At 46.1% G+C, this 18169-nt stretch overlaps 1 protein-coding gene and 1 long non-coding RNA gene across 4 annotated transcripts in view; one reads left to right on the plus strand and one right to left on the minus strand.

The window, feature by feature from the left end:
• Positions 1–18169, minus strand: part of CYTH1 (cytohesin 1) — a 57767-nt gene that overhangs the window by 31459 nt on the left and 8139 nt on the right. The window contains exon 1 of one of the 3 annotated variants that reach the window (XM_083598817.1): positions 10462–10940. The exons of 1 other annotated variant lie outside the window; for it this stretch is intronic. In XM_083598817.1, the coding sequence (XP_083454943.1) occupies positions 10462–10540 (79 nt within the window). In that variant the 5' untranslated portion in view covers positions 10541–10940. Of the gene's footprint in view, positions 1–2730; positions 4199–10461; positions 10941–18169 lie in introns of those variants that run through there. One more of the 3 variants, XM_083598816.1, reaches the window with a different exon arrangement.
• LOC310755781 lies at positions 6352–7383 on the plus strand. Its single transcript, XR_014544540.1, has 2 exons — positions 6352–6403; positions 6858–7383. It is a non-coding gene; the product is annotated as an uncharacterized lncRNA (long non-coding RNA).

Here is an 18169-nt window from a genome sequence, read left to right on the forward strand (position 1 = left end):
AGGTACTTATAGAGGCCATCAGATGCAAAGAGTTCTTTAAACCAATGCCCAAGGTAAACTCACATGGGTCTTGAAAGCAAAAAGTCAGCATTTAATAAGGGCTAGGGGCTCAGAAAGTGCAAGTTAGGATCTTCGCTGCAGATTGTGAAACAGACTCTGTGACTATAATTTGCATTGTGGTTGTTGTTTTAAGGGTGAATGAAATGTAGAAAACTAGTCATTCCTAAGTGCCTTGATTCAGTAGAACCACAAATCCCAATGGCTATTGGGCAAATCCTCAATGCTCACTCTTCACTGCAGAGGAGACAAAAGCACTGCTGATGTTAATGCAAGAGACACTGCCGCAATGTTTGGGACCGCTGCCTTTCACCCATCACTGAGTGCACACTGGTCTCTTGGTTGCGTCAGTTTCAGGCAGCGTGGGAAGAGTGTGCATGGCCAGGTAAATGCACCCCAAGAGGAAACCGAAGTCCTAAAGCGCCATGCTACATGGAGAGCAGCTGTCAAGGTAAAGACTAAGCCAGAAGTGAGGGAGGCTCCACATTGCACAGAACGCAGGCAGAGACCCCTTGCCATAAGCAAGCTGGCCAGCAAAGGGGGAAATGCATGTTGCTGTTCCAAGACTGATTGATTGACTTGGCTCTATGTTGCACTTCTAGACCCCCACACCCACACCAAATAAGTGGCCCACCCTTTGATAAACCAAAAAAGCTCTATTTCATAAAAAAAAATCCATGCTCTGCTGGAAGAGCCCTTATCTGATGATGTAAAAAATCCAGACTGAATTACTCAAGAGAGAAATTTTGGGATAGGAGAGAAGCCACAAGACTAAGTTGGAAGAACACTGATAGCGTTGCAATAAAAACAAGGGAGCAAACCCAGTCCCACGCTAGGAAAGGATTTCTTCTTTGGGCTTGCTTGGGCTCAGAGTTATGTTGAGCTCCAAGCTTAGAATGAAACTATTTCCCAGTGCTCATGGTCACTCTAAGGCAAGCATGGACAAACTTGGCCCTCCAGCTGTTTTGGGACTACAACTCCCATCATCCCTAGCATACAGGACCAGTGGTCAGGGATGATGGAAACTGTAGTCCCAAAACAGCTGGAGGGCCAAGTCTGGCCATGCCTGCTCTAAGGGTTCATCAGTTGACCAGGAAAACATTATAACTGACTGGTCAATTGACCACTTCATTAGGACATAGGAAGATGCCTTCTATCAAGCAGGACCATTGGTCTACCTAGCTTAGAAGTATTTACAGTGACTGGGTTTCTCCAGGGTTTCAAACAAGAGTCTCTCCAGGTCTCACCTAGAGATTCCCTGGCTGTACTTGTTTATTTTTAAAGCTTTGGTGGATTTCATTCTCAAAGTTAAAGGTCTTTTAAAAACACACTTGACGATTATTTGACAATACGGGGAACTCCCCATTTGTGCGTGGGTTGTGTTCCAGGTTATTGTGCGCATCAGCAGTTGTGCGTAAGCTCATTCCGCCCTCTTCTGGGGCCAAAAGCAGTGCACGTGTCAGCTGTTGTGCATCAATCAGACACACACAAAATGGTGGCCACCTGTATCTGATTGGTCTAGTGTGTGTGTGTGTGTGTGTGTGAGAGAGAGAGAGAGAGAGAGAGAGAGAGAGAGAGAGGGAGGGAGAGGGAGAGAGAGAGAGAGAGAGAGAATGACTGGTCAACATGTTCAACCCTCTCTCCAAACACGTTTCCCACTCATCTGGATCCACATGTGGCTCAGGGACAGCCATGTTAACCACTCTTGCTCTCAAGGTGGTGCCCAGAGAAAGTAGAGAAGCCCTGCCCTAAGTGCGGGGGAAGCAGCCTGTTGCGTCATTAAATCCACGTGCTCTTCTCCCAGCACCCTCCCTGGTGCCCAAGGGCTGAAGCGGAACTGAAAAGGGCAGGAGAGGTATTTTGGGAGAGTCGCATGCTGGAGCATGCCGCTCAGGGCGCTGCCAACAGAAACTCCTGCTTTTCAAGTACAGCGAGACTGGGCCTCTCCCGGCTGAGAGCAGGAATAGGGCACTTCACCAAAAAAAACCCACCCCTCAAATCTCTAGGCCACAGCAGTGGCCCTATAGGAGTAAGCCTACCTGGCATTGCTTACTATAACTGCTTGTCCCATATTCCAGTGCAATCCCCCCCCCCCCGCCCCCCAGGGCAGCATATCTTCATAGGATGTGCTCCTAGTGAGCCAGGAGCTCAAAGCACTCTTCAACTCTCACTAGTATTATCAGAACCAGGGCTTTTTTTCAGCTGAACTCTCCAGAACTCAGTTCCAGCACCTCTCAGATGGGGGCCATTGCCATTCCAAGAGAACAAGGGAGGTGTTCCTGGTGAGTTCCAGCACCCCTTTTTCTAGAAAAACAGCACTGAGCAGAACACTAGTCAGTTATCACTGCAACATGGAAGGCCATGTTCTGAAGAACTCACCCCATGTTTATGTATTTATTAAATTTATATTCCAGACTCACTTCCAGAGCAGCACACAGTGAGAGATAAAACAACGAAAACTTATTTAGAAACAATTCCAATACAGATGCAGGTTGGGAAAGATCTCAAATTTAAAAGGTTTAATGAAAGAGGAAGGTGCGTACTTCTGTACAACATCCAACTTGACCATGGCTCCCCACAAATGAAGCCTTTAGCGGTCGCCACCACTAAACACAACTCACCCAACCACCCAAAGAGGGGGCCCGGGAGTTCCCCACCCTGCACCGCTCTCACCGTTCTCCATCCTGAGCACCATGCTGCCAGCAGCAGAGAGATGTTGCAGACCACTGTCTCTGTCCGTTCCACAGTTACGTGCTGTTCGGCTGGGTAGACACCTGAGTCTGACTTGCTGTCTGGCTGCGGCTTCCTGGAATGAGTCAAGTCTTGTCCCAGCCAATGGGAGGCCCTTGCCTTGGAGGATAGGCGTCATCACAGTCCTGGCCTGGCGGTAACTGAGATAACCAGCAACGCCCTGTTGCTGTGCTGATCCCACAGCCTCCGGAGGGCCGTTAACCCCCTCCTGCTCTGGAGGCAAGGAGGAAACTACAGCTTGACGGATGTAAACACTAGCTGGCATGATCTGTGTGGGGTGGGATAGCAGAAAGAACCCCTCCCAAGCCTGCAGCAAAGGGTGGGGAATCACAAACTATTACGCACATTTGAGTGCAGAGCCAGTGTGGTCCACTGTGGCAATATTAGGGGTGAGAAAAGACTGGCTGAAATTTCTGTGCAGCCCCCCTTGAAGCTTGCTGGCAGAGGAGAGAAGAACCACAAAGTGTGCCACCTTGAAAAAGTGTGTTATTAATGCAGTGAAGAAAAGCATGTTATAAATGCTTTTAGTCTACCAGGAGAACTGTTATTAGACCATCCACAGGCCCAGTCGTTCCTGAAAACAGCTTTTGAATCCTCAGGTCATGTTACAATTTTTTAGCACCCCTCACTTTTGGAATTTGAAACTTTAAAAATTCAACATGCCCCAGCATGGTAACTATTCTTCATTTGTGGCATGTGGTGTTTTGTTTTGAATGACATTTATTCGAAACAGGGGCTCCCAAACTGAAGTCCGTGAGCTTCGTTCAGGTAGTCTGCACTGTGTCTGGATTTGTGGCTGAGGGTGGGAGGAAGCAAATCCATCACATAAAATATTCTGACAGATTTTAAATTGTATTTTTACTGCTTCTTTTATTTTTACGTTGCGTTCTATTGTATTACAATTTGAATTCTTCAAAATGCACGTTACAATTGCTACAACAGATAGAAAAATCTTGAAGTGGTCCACCCAAGACCCTCAACCAATTTCAAGTGGTCCATGGAAATCAGGAACCACTGCCTTGCAGAATGGCTAATAACTTGCCATTCAAAGTCAAGTTAAAGTAAAGGGCAGCTAATTCCATCCAGTTTAGGCCTCACTGGCATTCATAGGTCTGTTAGACACATTTGCACAGATTTTTATGAGCACTTTATGTGTAAAATTCACACTGTTGTGTAAAATACACACTTTTTCAACGCTTTTCAGTTCACTCACCGCCCCGCCCCCCATGAAGCATGTATTTGCATGCAAACTTTTTCAGCCCCGAAAATGCACTGTAAGATGTGGGGAAGTGTGTAACAGAACAGCACAGATAAGAGCTGGCCATGTGCTGCCCTCTACTGATAATAAAAAGGCATTGGCCCAAGCGGAGGTCACATTTGTCTTTTAACCCATCAAGCCAGTAGAGGACTGCAGAGAGAACTCCTTCCTGAATACAAACTCATGAACCATTACAAATAATCTCTCTGCTACCACCTCTACCCCAGATTGCAAAAAGCAATTACACACATTTATGGTCCAGTAACTATATGACTGCAGCTTACTCCTTACTCCAGCTTACTCTAGGGCTTCTGCAAGCTGTGTCTGAGCACATATGTGAATCACTGTAAAATCACCCTGCAATTTTTGCTGGGCAAGTCCCAGATTTTACATTTTAAAAGAAAGCATCATACCCAGACAGCTGCCCAAAGGCAGACAGGAGGGCACCTAGACTAAGAGAATAGGTGGGAAAGCCCTGGCTCAATAGAGTGCCAATTAGTAAGTCAAGCAAATGCATAGATTCCCAACACACAATAACGCATTTTCTTCCTGAGGGCCTTAGAAAGGAGGGACATGGTGATGCTCCAAGTCTTCTCCATCATTGCTGATTTATTCACACATCTTCACATTCCCAATCTGCCCAAAAACTTCATCCAGTTCACTCCACAAGATAGGGCTGCCTGGAACAAAGCTTTGTAAGACACACACCTCCCCAAACTCAGTTGCAAACCAGAAGTGGTCAAACTGTGGCTGAGGAAATCATACACGGGTGCAGAGCCATTCAAAAAGTTGCTCCCAGGCAGTTCAAGAATCAAATCAGAAGTTAATGAATAAACCTTTTGGTTCCCTGGGAAGAAGGACTGACTGTTAAACCACTACTCTGAGGACTGTAGCTCTGTAAGGGGAATAGGGCTCTCTTAACTCCTCTCAGCACCCTCAACTAACTACAGTTCCCAGGATTCTTGGGGGAAGCCACAGCTGTATAAAGTGGTATGATTCTGCTTTAAATGTATGGTGCAGTTGGGGACCTCATCTGTATGCCTAGAGGAGGTGTGGGGGTATTTCAGTCCACGGTGGAGGGGGACAAATGCGGCTTTCTGGGCCTCTTTATCCATCCCTCAAGTTTCTCCCCAGACCACAGATGTCACTGGCCACACTCTGCAGCAGTGGTTCCCTATTTATATCCCACACAGGATACGGGGGTCTTGGTGGCCCACTTACTGACTTTCCTGTCTGCTGCAGCAATTGTATTTCTATTGCTTCTTTTATTTCTTACACACTGTATTTTACTGCATTTCATAGAATTCAAATTGCAATGCAATAAAATACAATATTATAATAAAAGGAGCAATAAAAAAGCTGTTAAAAATCAATAGGAGTATTTAACGTGATGGACTTGCCAATTGCCATCTTCAACAGCAAATCCACAGAAATGCTGCAGACCACTTGGATGAAGCTCACAGACCACCAGTGATTCAAAGGTCACAGTTTGGGACCCCTGCTCTAAATCAGCCTGGAGTGATTTTGCCTGATTGGAAGCTGTCCTCCACTGTGGTAATACTAGCATGGCCAAAGATACCTGTGCATAAAAACCTCCGGCTTTAGCGCGGATTCCCATACAAAGGGAAAATTCGCATCCACAGCCCTACCCAGCTTTGCCTCTGGAGATGCCCACATCCGCCTCTGTTCCTGCCTACTACCAGCATGCAGCCTGCCCCTGAGGGAATGTGGCATTTGAGCTGAAAGACCTGGTCTAGCTAGGGAGAGAGGGTACAATGGCTTTTGTAAAGTTGTTCCTAGATTAAGAAACTTTGGAGTGCTCCTCTAGTTTAAATAGCGTCTGACAAGATCCGGCTGTCAACAAACTTTTGCCCGTCTCCTCCAAGTTGCCAGGCACAAACGGGTTGAAGGCACCACAAGAAGTTCCTGCTCTCAGCTGCTTTTGCAACCACATCCTGTTTTCCTAATGACAGTTGCCTCTCATTGCTGCATCAGATACGGTAAGACTTCAGTGCTGCCAGGAAAGGGACTCCATTTCTAAGTCTGCCAGGCCCATTACTTTTGCAGAAGTGCAACCAATTCCTCACTTTTAAGAGGCAGACACACACAGGGCCCATCACCCCACTCTTCACTCACAGCTGAGGCATAACAACAGCCCCAGCCATGCTTTGCCTGGAGCCACCTGGCTGTGCAGAGTACAGGCCTTGTTTCCATGGACACCATCTGGCTTCCGTTTCCCCCTCCCAGCTCCTGCCAAGGCAGAATCCCCTTCTGTTTGACTGTTGGGGATGGAGCTAGCAGCCATATGGGAAACGGCTCTCCCCAACGTCTGAAGAGGTGGGGAGAACAACACAACCAGCCCCTTGGGTTCCCCCTCACATACTTCATGACAAACTGCAGCTGTGCCCTATTTGTAAGCCACTGGGCGATGGCAGAATTCCTCTCCCAGTTTGGCAAGAGCTTGCAGGCTGCCAGCCATTACTCTGCAGTATCTATCCTACTGCCAGGCTGCATGGTAGAAATTCACGCAGCTGTTGATACTTTGGTCCTACAAAAGAATGCCTAAGAAGAATGGATCTATCTTTTTGTGGGAGTAGAGGTGTATGCCTTTTTGCACAGGATACTTCATAAGGCAGAAGAAGAAAAAGGCAACTAGACCCCAAGCTTTCTGCCCTCCACAATTTAGCTGTCTTCCTCACCTGTAGAGTTCTGCATGGCTTTACAAGCTCACACACCATGCTTTAGTCACTAATCTAGTATGAGATTTCACTTTCCACATTTTGTATTTCAGGAAATTCACTGTGAAGCAACAGGAATCAATACCCTGTTCTGCACAACCACATATGGTATCTTCTAGACCAGGCAATTTCACCTTGGTTTGTTTTGCTAAAAATAAGCCTCAAAATCTTTAACCAAAACCCCAGGTTCTGAGGCAGAATAAACATGATGCCCACCCAGACAATGCTGGACTGCAACTCCCATCATTCCTGACCACTGCCATGTTGCCTGAGTCTGGTGGAAGTTGCAGGTGGACAGCATCTGGAGCAGTACTAGACAGAAGCTAAACTGGGATCTACTGGTAGGTCTAAGTGACATGCAGCAGACTACCAAGGATTTTTGACTCTGTGTTTTTGAACTTCCCACCCCCAAAAAGTTAGGCTGCTAATGAATTAATGCAAAGTATGTTTTCTATACATGTGAACAAGTCAATGAAAGATTATTCTTCATTTTTTATCCTAAAACTCCAGGGTCAGCTTACAATTGCTGTTTGTTCTGTTTTACAATGCAATTAAAATAACAAACTTTGCCAATGAAAACAACTTGCATTCCTGTTTGGAGATAGCTGCAATTGTAGCAGGGGGTTGGTAGGAAAAGGTTTTCTATGTTGCTAGGCTTGCCTTTGACCACTAGAGAGGTAAGCAGTCCTCATCAAGAAGTGAAACCCATAATGAAATAAAATGCAAATCTGCCACCTAAGCAGTGGTATTCTTGCCTTCATGGAATATTCAAACATATATGACAATGGTCAAATAAATAGGCAATCCACTGACCAGTGTACCAACCCTATGTCAGACTGAACAAGGGAAACAGTGAAACTAGATTTGTTGACCCAAGAAATAACAAGGACTGGGGTGATGGGAAAGGTCTGAAACAGCCATATTCCCTGGCTAGGTTTTATGAAGAATCCATCCATGTATTCACACTGCCTTTCATAAATACTAGGGGGCAGAAACTTGTTCTCTTTTTAAAAGGGGAAAATCAGGTTCTGAAAATTGTTGGGAAGATACCAGATACAGTGGTACCTCGGGTTACATATGATTCAGTTTACATACGCTTCAGGTTACAGACTCCGCTAACCCAGAAATAGTACCTCGGGTTAAGAACTTTGCTTCAGGATGAGAACAGAAATCGTGCTCTGGCGGCACAGTGGCAGCAGGAGGCCCCATTAGCTAAAGTGGTGCTTCAGGTTAAGAACAGACCTTTGGAACGAATTAAGTACTTAACCCGAGGTACCAATGTACTCTATTAGTTGTCCTTTACAGCTGCAGATCCCTAGACTGAACTCACAAGAACTACTCCCTGGGTCCAAGTACTCTACAGCAAAACTTCCAATACCAGAATGCAAGGAATAACAGAACCTGGGGCTGAGCCAATGAACCGGAGAACTCAATGTTACAGGCTTCAGTGCTAAGGCTGCTATATTCTCTCTGTACCTGAACCAACAGTCTCATACTGTGAAGTGGCTTTAACCCTGGATCATTCTATCTGGCCTGCCAGCCTCCCCACCAACCTAAAACCACAAACCCTCATCAGACAAATCAATACCCTCCACCCATCCTGTTGTCACACAGCAAGGAAGAAGAGACAGAAAACAAGCCCGTCTCACCAAGTGCCCATACATAGTAAGCTTGCTAATCTTTCTTTAGTAGAGGCTCTGTGCAACAGGCAGACATTCATTCCACAAGTGAAATTTTGCCCATTGTCAGTTTTCCATACTGGTGAAAACTGTAGTTGGTTTAACAGTTGCATGACTGTTGCATTCAGTATGCAGGTCTAGAAACACACCCATCCCTCAAACCCCCTCCCAGGGTTACCCGATTTTGCTGCTGGCTCTGTTCAGTTTGTTTTGCTATTTTACTGTACGGAATAGATTTTACTGTAAGCTGCCGTAGTCAGGTTCTTCCTCCAGTAAGGCAGCTCATAGGGTGTGTGTTTTATAATGTGAAAATGGGGTTGAGAATGGAATTGGCCTAAGGCCTCAGCAGCTGCCTTTGTGTAACACAGTCCTTTTCATTCATCATACTCCACAATGCAGACACCAAACTGGCTGTCCAGAGTTTGTGACCCATTACAGGTGATGCAGTGGTTAGAGCTGGGGGACCAGGGTTCAAATCCAAACTCAGCTATGAAGTTTGCTGGATGACCTTGGGTCAGTTACAGTCTGTCCTACCTCACAGGGTTATTGTAAGGATAAAATAGAGAGGGGAAAATGAACCACGTAAAGCACCTTGAGGAAGGGGGGGATATAAATGCAACTTCAACAACTACGACAACTATAGCATATGCTCTTCCTCTAGGGAGGTCAAAAAGAGGTCACAGCCACAATTGCTAGGCATCAGCAAAATAATGATCTGCTCTCACGCACTTTAGAAAACTTACTTCAGATAATAAAAAATAAATCTTCACAAGAATATGTGGAAAACACACACACCTCAACATGCATAAAGTTAGCACAAGTGACTCTTTCAGAAAATGTGCAGACACCAGGACAACATCTCCATGAGTAGAGCATGGGACTCTTAAATTCAGGGTTGTGGCCCATGTTGGGCAAAATATTTATTTTATTTTACTTATTTATTAAATCTGCATACCACCCTTCATCCGTAGATCTCAGGATGGTTTGCAACATAAAAATACAAGATAAAAACACAAAATACATAATAAATAGAAGAAGAAAACGACTAAAACCCTCCTCCCTTCACCTCTTCCCACAAACACATTTAAAAGGGTATAATCAGCCAAAGGTCTGGTTGAAGAAGCATGTTTTTGCCTGGCGTCTACAGGTGCGTAATGAAGGCACCAGGCAAACCTCCCTAGGGAGAGCATTCCACAAATGGGGAGCCACTACAGAAAAGGCCCGTTCTCATGTTGCGACCCCCTGGACCACTTGTAGGGCCTCAGAGGATGATCTCAGGGTCCAGGTAGGTTCACATGGAGAGAGCTAGTCCTTGAGGTATTGCATTTCAGGGGGCTGGACTAGATGGTCCTCGTTGTACCTTCCAACTCTACAATCCTATGATTCTACGACTAGCAGAGCAGGTTGCCTGTGAAATGGACTGGAGTTTGTATTTGAATCTGAGCATGTGAGGAAACAGATTGCCAAGGGGATCAAAACACAGAACTGGGTTCAGCCTTATTGTAACCAAACATAAGGCTGTGAGCCAATTGCCACCTCTTCCTTCCACCCGTACAACAGAGGTTAGACTGGTTCCTGAGCTAAGGAATCAGCAGGATGGATTCTTCCAAGCTCCTCATTCCAAAGCAATTCAGTCACCTGTGTGTTTTTTTGAGCTCCAGCGGATAAGGTTACACTTTGGCTGAACGACGGTGCACCAAATCTCAGCAAGAGGAAAGCAACATCATAGCTAAAGGCACTGAAGCTGTGGCCCCTGCCCCTTTCACCAGTAGCCTTCACTTAGAGGGACACCAGTGCACTATGCCTGTTGTGGCTTCGCTTACAAGGGACAGGGCATAGGAGAGGATGACTAATCCTGGCCCCACCACAGACAATATACATACTGCACACACCCCAACTTCCGGCACCTCATTTCTCCCAGCATCAGCACAAGACACTCCTGGACATAGAGAGGAGAGGCAAAATATAAAGCACCTACCTGGCTTGGTGGCTACCAAGGTGGAGGGGAAGAGGAAGGCTTGGAAACTGGAGGCACAGAGCTCACTGACAGTGCCCATGATGATGCCCTTGAGGCAATGCCCTCTCAAGACTGGGCAGGGGGTGCTGCCCTTGGGCAGGTGAAAAGGGCCTAGCAGGTCAGAGCCAGGCGCAAGGTGGGGTGCAGAGGCCAGAACATCAGGGTGCCCACTTTCTCAGCACCAAATGGCTTCCCAAGCAGCAGCCTCCACTTCCCCCTCTTCCAGACAGTGCAAGGGGGTGGGGAGGGAAGAGACACAGCAGGAGAGGGATCCCCAGTCCGGCTGGAGCAGAAGGAGCAGCAGAGACTCCCACGCACCGAGCCCAGCCAATCCCAGCTCCCTGCCAGGAAACTGTTACTGTTCCCGCTGCGCTGGACAGCTGACGAGAGACGCACAAAGCCACTTAGAGGGCAATTCAGTTTGGGAACTTTTTCCAAGGTGCCCCCCCGGCTCCTCCCCAGCCACTCCTCCTAGCTGCCCAGGAGAGGTTTGGGCAAGGGGTATTTTTAGGTCGGTTTTATCCGGCTGCATTATTACAGCTCTAAGCATCTTGTGAGCCAGTGGTTGCTATGCAACGGCCAGCACATAAAAGGAAGGTGCACGAAAATGTAACGCATGCAGGTGCCAAAGACGCATGTGTGCATAGATGTGCATGGAAAGTGCAAGGAAGCAGCAGGGTAAGAGTTGCAGAGTAAGGAGTCGGCGCGATTCCCGGCCCGCTAGAAAAAGGAGGATCGGGAGCAGCACCATGTGGATCTTGCTGGTAGGTGCAGTTCAAGACCACTTCTCTAGGCGTAAGACCCTTTTCTCCGAAGCAGGTTCCACCTGAACAGGAAGACACTGGCCAGTTGGATCCCAATTACAAAGGTTTCAAAAGCAAAAAAAGGCTGAGACTGGTTGCTGCTGCGAAGCCCTGGCAACTGCTGGTGAATTCTCAGCTGTTCTCTTAAAAGGTTTTTAGCCCCCATGAGAACAGAAAGGTCAGCCTCACAAACTTGGACAAGACAGATAGTGACTGGCTATTTCCCTTCGACAGGGCTACTGGCTGTCTTTTAATTTGCTGGGGATCATGACAAGCCTGGTTTACACACCTGTCCCCAAAGCAGCACATCAGCCCCTTCTACATGCTTTTTAAAAGTCAGTTTCTTTAACACAGTATGAAGCCAAAAGTTTACAGAACAAGTTATGGTGATGTATTAAAAGTAATGCATAAAATCCAAACCATGTCTGCTGTCTGCACAAGGGAGTACAAACAATGTTTGATGTGTCACAGAATTGACACAGCATTATGCTTTCCACAAAACTATTTTTGTCTTAAAATAGATCGTGTTTTATCCTGCGTTGGTGGTTATGGTGAGACACAAAAAGCTGCAGAGAGGTCCATCCTTTTTGTGCTTGTGCAAATAAACTCAGTTTGAACTCTTCTTCCTTGCATCTCTTATTACACAGTCTCAGAGAAAACTTGTCCGGCGCAAGCCTCAAGTTCAAACACATTCCAGTCCACCTTGAACTTCTAATCCAATCTAATCAGCTGCACAGGGCAAGAGAAGTCTCACTGGCAAAGGTGGTGGTATTGCTGCTTCTCCTAGGATGTGCAAAGCAATATCAGATTAGCACTCTTGTCGAGAACTGGGAGCCCTACTTGGAACCTGCAGAGCAGGCAAGAGACATGACTCTGTTTCTGGAAGACACAGGGAAACCTGAGATGGCCAGAGTTTAAGAGGAAAGATTGGCAGGAGTGTGGCGAACCTGACTAATGGGGAATCCATAAAAGGCCAGTTAGGTGATAAGTGTGCAATTTCTTCTGTGAGAACTCATGGAGAATGAAACGGACAGTCCAGCAAACAGGATTCATTACATCCTCGTGTTTTTTCTTCTGATTCCACAACTGGCTCCCTTATGTCTCAAGAGGCTCATAAAGAGCTTCTTCAATGGGGCCAGAATCCCTGCAGCACCAAGCTGAACAGCAGCTGAAACAAGGCACAACGGGAACTGGCAAGCTTATCTCCACAAGCACAGGTGCACATCCCAGCTGCGGAGGACGTGGCGGCAAGGAAGTGCACAGGTGCTAGCACTGTCTGCCAAACGCTTCGAGAACAAGCTTACATTAGACAGCTAACAGCATGGGTCCCCTGTTTTAAAAAGGAGAACACAGAAAAGCTTCCATATTCATCTGATACGTTTCCACTAAAACTCACCCTCACTATTCTTTTTCTGGATCTCCTAATCACCTGGAATTGCTCATATAAAAATCATCTTCTTCGGCGATCACTCGTAGCTGAGTAAGATGGTCTTCCATGAACACAGTCTTAACAATGAGTCCATAAGTGACTGTGGACGCCAATTCTGGATCCACACATCTTTCCACAGTGAGGACATGGGTTTCCGGGAGGGGGGCAACAAATGGAAACAATGATTTCTTCTCCTACTACAGGTGTTAATTTACTCAACAACACTAAGATTATCAATTACGGCTGCTGCAAATTTAATATCTAACTGAATTATCACAGACTGCATTATATTCCCATTTAATTTCAAATTTACGTTTCCTGCCTTTAAACTCATAAGTGAATATACTCAACAACCAAGGATCGCACTCCAAGCATCTGATGAAGCCCATAAAAACATATCTTAACAAAGTTTGTTTGCCTGTAAGGTGCATCAAAAAGGAGGAGAATGCCCTCCTCCAATTAGTCTTTAAGGTGCCAGAAGACTCTTGGGTTTTTTATGTATTACATCTATCCCTCTGGAAGTTCTCCCCAGTACTTCTGGAAACACACGACTCTAGCTTTCTCATCTATCGAAAGTTCAACACAATGTTCCTTCTGGCAGCTAAATGCTAGACTGCTGGAAAGTGAAAGTTTACGGAAATCCCATTTCATAATAGTTTGATAAGCTTTAGGATCTATTAGCACAGGAACAAAACAAACCAAGTAATTCCCTTAGCACGTGGCTCCAGTTCTATTGCTTCTTACCCACGGTAGAGCAAAGCAAAACAATTGGCCCACAAACTAATAGGGTTCAGGACCCTGACAACCAGCACCCAAAGTAAAATATGTGTGTTTTTTATTTTTTTTACATACACAGAGGCAACTCCCCGTTTGTGAAAAAATGAGCCATAGTTTCTGAGAAAAGACATCTCTCCATGATAGCAAGCAGCAGAGAGAGAAGAGGGAGGTGCTCAGGAGAAGTATAAGCCAGATCAATCAACAGAAGAGGCAGAATCTGAGAAGAGAATACCCATGAAAAGTTGGCACTTCCCTGGGCATAAGTGACTCCAGAAAAGCCAATCCATCATCCCATAGTTTACAAAATGTTGCATGTTTTAAACCATGGGTAGGCAAACTAAGGCCCAGGAGCTGGAGCCGGCCCAATTGCCTTCTAAATCTGGCCCGCGGATGGTCTGGGAATTAGTGTGTTTTTACATGAGTAGAATGTGTCCTTTTATTTAAAATGCATCTCTGGGTTATTTGTGGGGCACAGGAATTCGTTGATTTCCCGCCCCCCATATAGTCCGGCCCCCTACAAGTTCTGAGGGACAGTGGACCGGCCCCCTGCTGAAAAAGTTTGCTGACCTCTGTTTTTAATTTTCCAGCTTTGCAATGATAGCATCCCCCATCTACTTTAGAGCACCCCCAAGAGACCAAACTGGCTTTTCACCTTTACGACCAACTACTTTTCTTAATAGCTGGGAAGTCCCCAGTGAACCCATTTGCAGATCGCATCAGCAAAGAAAGGCTTTGTCACCCAACAAGTACTCTGGAGAGCTGCAACAGGCCCTGAAGCTCCGTGCCATTCCCAGTTTGGGTTCCGCAAAATTTCATTCTGATGGGATAAGTGCCCAAGACAATAATAACATCATGAAGATTTTATACCGTCTAGTAATAAGTTGCTTGACGGAAGCAGATCAATACGGAGGTTCTCTGCATTCAAGGTATTAACTATTGCTATTTTTATTAGGTTTTTAATGGTGCTTTGAAATATATGGCTTATTGCACTGTGTTGCATTTATCTTATGCTCCAGACCAGGACCTCCCTACACACTGTCCAGGCTTGCACCCCGGGGAGGTCACTTTGGCTTGACATCACCCCTGGAAGCACACTCCATTGCCTTTCGATAGACAGATGCCAACAACAACAGCGGTACTCCTGGGCTCCCTTGTGGAGGAAGAATCGGGATACAAACCTAATAAAATGAATGAACACTGCAGGGTGGTATCTGTTGCTGAGATTTGCCAAGGGGTAAATGCCCAGTAGATGACACTTCAAAGAAAGGTGTCTGTATCAACATTGCAAAAGGCTCTTTAACAAGGCTGAGCCCTCATGAGCTACCAGTTCTCACACTGTATTTGGTGCCTGAGACTCCGAAGGGGAACTAAAGGAGCCCCATAATGACTTCTGCCCCAAATGAGTAGGCAGGGAGAAGAAGAACTCTTTTCAGACAAGCCTTACATACAAAAAGAAGAGCAGGCCACTCTATTTAATGAAACCCTCGGACATCAGATATTGATCCATTGCTGCTTCAGTCTCTGAACTGGTGCACAACTAGGCGATGACAAGACTTTGGGGCAAGCGCTGTGCCCACAGAACTGAATCCAAAGTCAGGTGGAAAGACAATGGGAATTTTTATCCAACAGGAGGACAGAAAAGCCATCCTGTTGCTGTATGGTCCTGGTAAGTGAAAAGAGAAGCGTGGGGACGGCAAACAGTTAATGTTTCTGGTTTCAGCAGAATGAAGCTAGCAAGCAAAGCTGTTACGCTGAAGCATTTACTGCAAGCCAGCCAAATGAGCAGAGCAATGCCTCCAGGGAAAGAGTCCTCTCTGCCCCAAATAAGGCTCCTGTTCCTTGAACAGCTGCATGCCAAGGTCCGTAAAGTCCATTATAGGGTAGCAGAGACCAGGGGAACTGAATTTTGTCCTGTGCCCCAGATCCCCTTTCCTCCGCCTCCTTTTTAAATTAAAAAAGCAAACTTTGCTTACTGTGCAGCTAAGTGCAGTGCTAGCAACAGCCTTGCCATCTTAATTTACCCAGAGGCACACTGTACATTTATGCAAATCTGCATCATGATCTGTTTCTCGGGTTCTTTAAGTACCAAGTGATGCCCCTGGCAGTGAAAGAAGCAGCTCCGTATGCTGAGCTTCTCCTCGATATGCACCTGATTAAAGAATCGGGACAGAAGCCTTATTTGGGTCAGGACCCATTGGGGGATATGAACTTTTAGCATCCTATGCCATACATTGGGTAAACTAGGTGGGAAAGCTTCCAGAAAGGACCAGTGCTAACATATACTCTCCCCTCCCCAGGTCCAACTTAGCAAGATGGTGCAGAAGAATTGCATGGTCATCAATGTTGTAAGCCAGTAAGAGCTGCAAAAGAACCAACAGGGAAACACACACTCACAAGCCATTCCCTAATGGAAGCCATCCACTGGGGAGACAGAGGCTGTTCTGTCCCAAACCCAGGTCTGAAGACAAATTGAAATGGATCCAAATAATCAGCATTGCCCAAGGCCATGCTGAGTTGGGAAGCCATCCCATGTTCTAATAGCTTAACTAAAAAAATCAATGAGACCATGTGATGTAGTGGTGTGTTGGACTAGGATATGGAAGACTAGGGTTGAAATCCCCATTCAACCATGAAGCTCACTGGGCCAGTTTGTCTTAACCTCACGTGATTGTTGAGAAGATAAAACAGAGAGCAGAACTACGTATGCCACCTTGGGCTCCTTGGAGGAAAGGGGGGAATATAAACACGATAAATAAATAAATAAAAATGAAATGAAATGAACTATCAGGGAGTGGAGGATAGTCCAAGATTTGTAGATCTGACATTCATTCATTTAACAGAGATTTCACCGCTGCCTCCAAGGATATAGGAACCACGTCGTCATTCAGTAAGGCATCCAGCCCATATAGCACGCCCTCAGTGACCAGTACATTTGATAAGATGCGGGACCTCACTACTCCCAAGTGTTGTAGATGGTACCCCACTCAACAAGCAGGACTCTGCACAAGCACTCCTCCTGAGACAACAAGAGACATTTGAGCAAATGAGAGCACATCTCAAGAGCTAGAATTCGCATTTGAAACCTGTTCCATATTTTTGTGTGCGCACTTCAGTCACCCTCCCAGCAACCCTACAACCCTGGCCACTGTCATTTTACAGCTTGAGAACTGAGGCCCAGGCATTTGCTCCAAGAGAGTCCCACAGGTGAAGTGACCTACTCCCCATGTCCTGGACACAGGCTTCCAAAAGGTGACAGATACACAGCATAGACTGGTTTGAGACCAGCTGAAAAGCCAAAGGATTGCTAGGAATGTGCTTTTTTAGGAAGTTCCAGAAAAGGTCCGCATACCCACCTATTATTTTATTTGTATACAGTCCTATACCCACAGGTCTCAGGGCTTCACAACATAGAATCACAATATAAAAACATGAAATACATAATAAAAATTAAAAACAAGAACAACCCAATAATTCTACAACCCTCAACAGCATGCCTATACTGTATAGTTCAAAGGCCCACTGGGAGGCTTGTGGGGCATCATTCTCGACATTTAAAATGAGAAAACTACACTGGGGTTAATCTCAGCAAACACACATTCCCAAAGCCACTTTCGGAGAGATAACCTGAATGTGGAGGTGGGGATAAGGGGCTTGCAAGAGAGAAAAAAAGGCGGTGGGAGGGATGGGTGTGCAACCCCTCCCATGCCTGCTGATACTGCAAACGCTCTTTTTCCACCTTGTGTATGCACACTCCGCTCCCTAAGCTCAGTTCCAGTTTCAGAGGTGGGGTGGGGGCATTATTAAAAACGGGAGAAGCACCCACTGGGAAGCTCAATGCCTGCTGCTTGGAGCGTAAAAGCTGTCCTTAGTTCATGCAAGGGGTAGTAGATCAAGGTGGTCCAACATGCAGCCATTGAAAACATTCAGGGCTTCTTAGTGTGGCTCGAGTAGCCGGCTTTGTCACTGCTGCTGTGAGGGGCACGCAGAAACAGCAAAGGCACTTCTTGTGTCTCCCTCAGCCTCTGCAAGGCCGAACAGGCCAGCCACCCCCCTCCTCCCCTCTAACTTTGCCCAGGATATAAGCAACAATAATTATAGCAATAACAACTTATTAATGTGAGAGAGGTTATTTCCCTTGCAGTGGTATTAAGACAGCTGAATATCTCCATGTATATTTTTTTAAGGCTGCAGCCCTGTGCAGTCTGCATTTACCTGGGAGTAAGTCTCAATGAAATAAACAGCATTTGCTTGTGAATAGGCACGCATTAGGCTTGCACTGCATTTTGACCTGAGCAGGGCTTTATCCCAGGTCAGCTTGCATGGAGTCGAAACCCTGTCCTACTGATCGCAGCCTAGCAACCTGACCTGATTCAATGCATACTTACTTGGGAGCTGGTCTCATTATGTTTAGGAGTGCTCACCCTTAAAATATATTAATTGTGTATATTAAATAGCATTGGCCATATTGTAAATGCTTTAATTAACAATGTGGAAATTTAATTCAGTGTGCGGCCCCTGGGTTCTGTGTTGAAGTACTCCTGTGGCCCACTTGGTCTAAGAGGTTGGACTGCCCTGGGTTAGGTCACTGGTGGACTTCTCCATCTCTAGAGAGCAGCAGCCATGCATTTCCCCTGTGGCCTACAAGTACTGTATTTTTCGC

Source organism: Podarcis filfolensis (genome assembly GCF_964270895.1).
Source record: "Podarcis filfolensis genome assembly, chromosome: 2".
NCBI lineage: Eukaryota > Metazoa > Chordata > Lepidosauria > Squamata > Lacertidae > Podarcis > Podarcis filfolensis.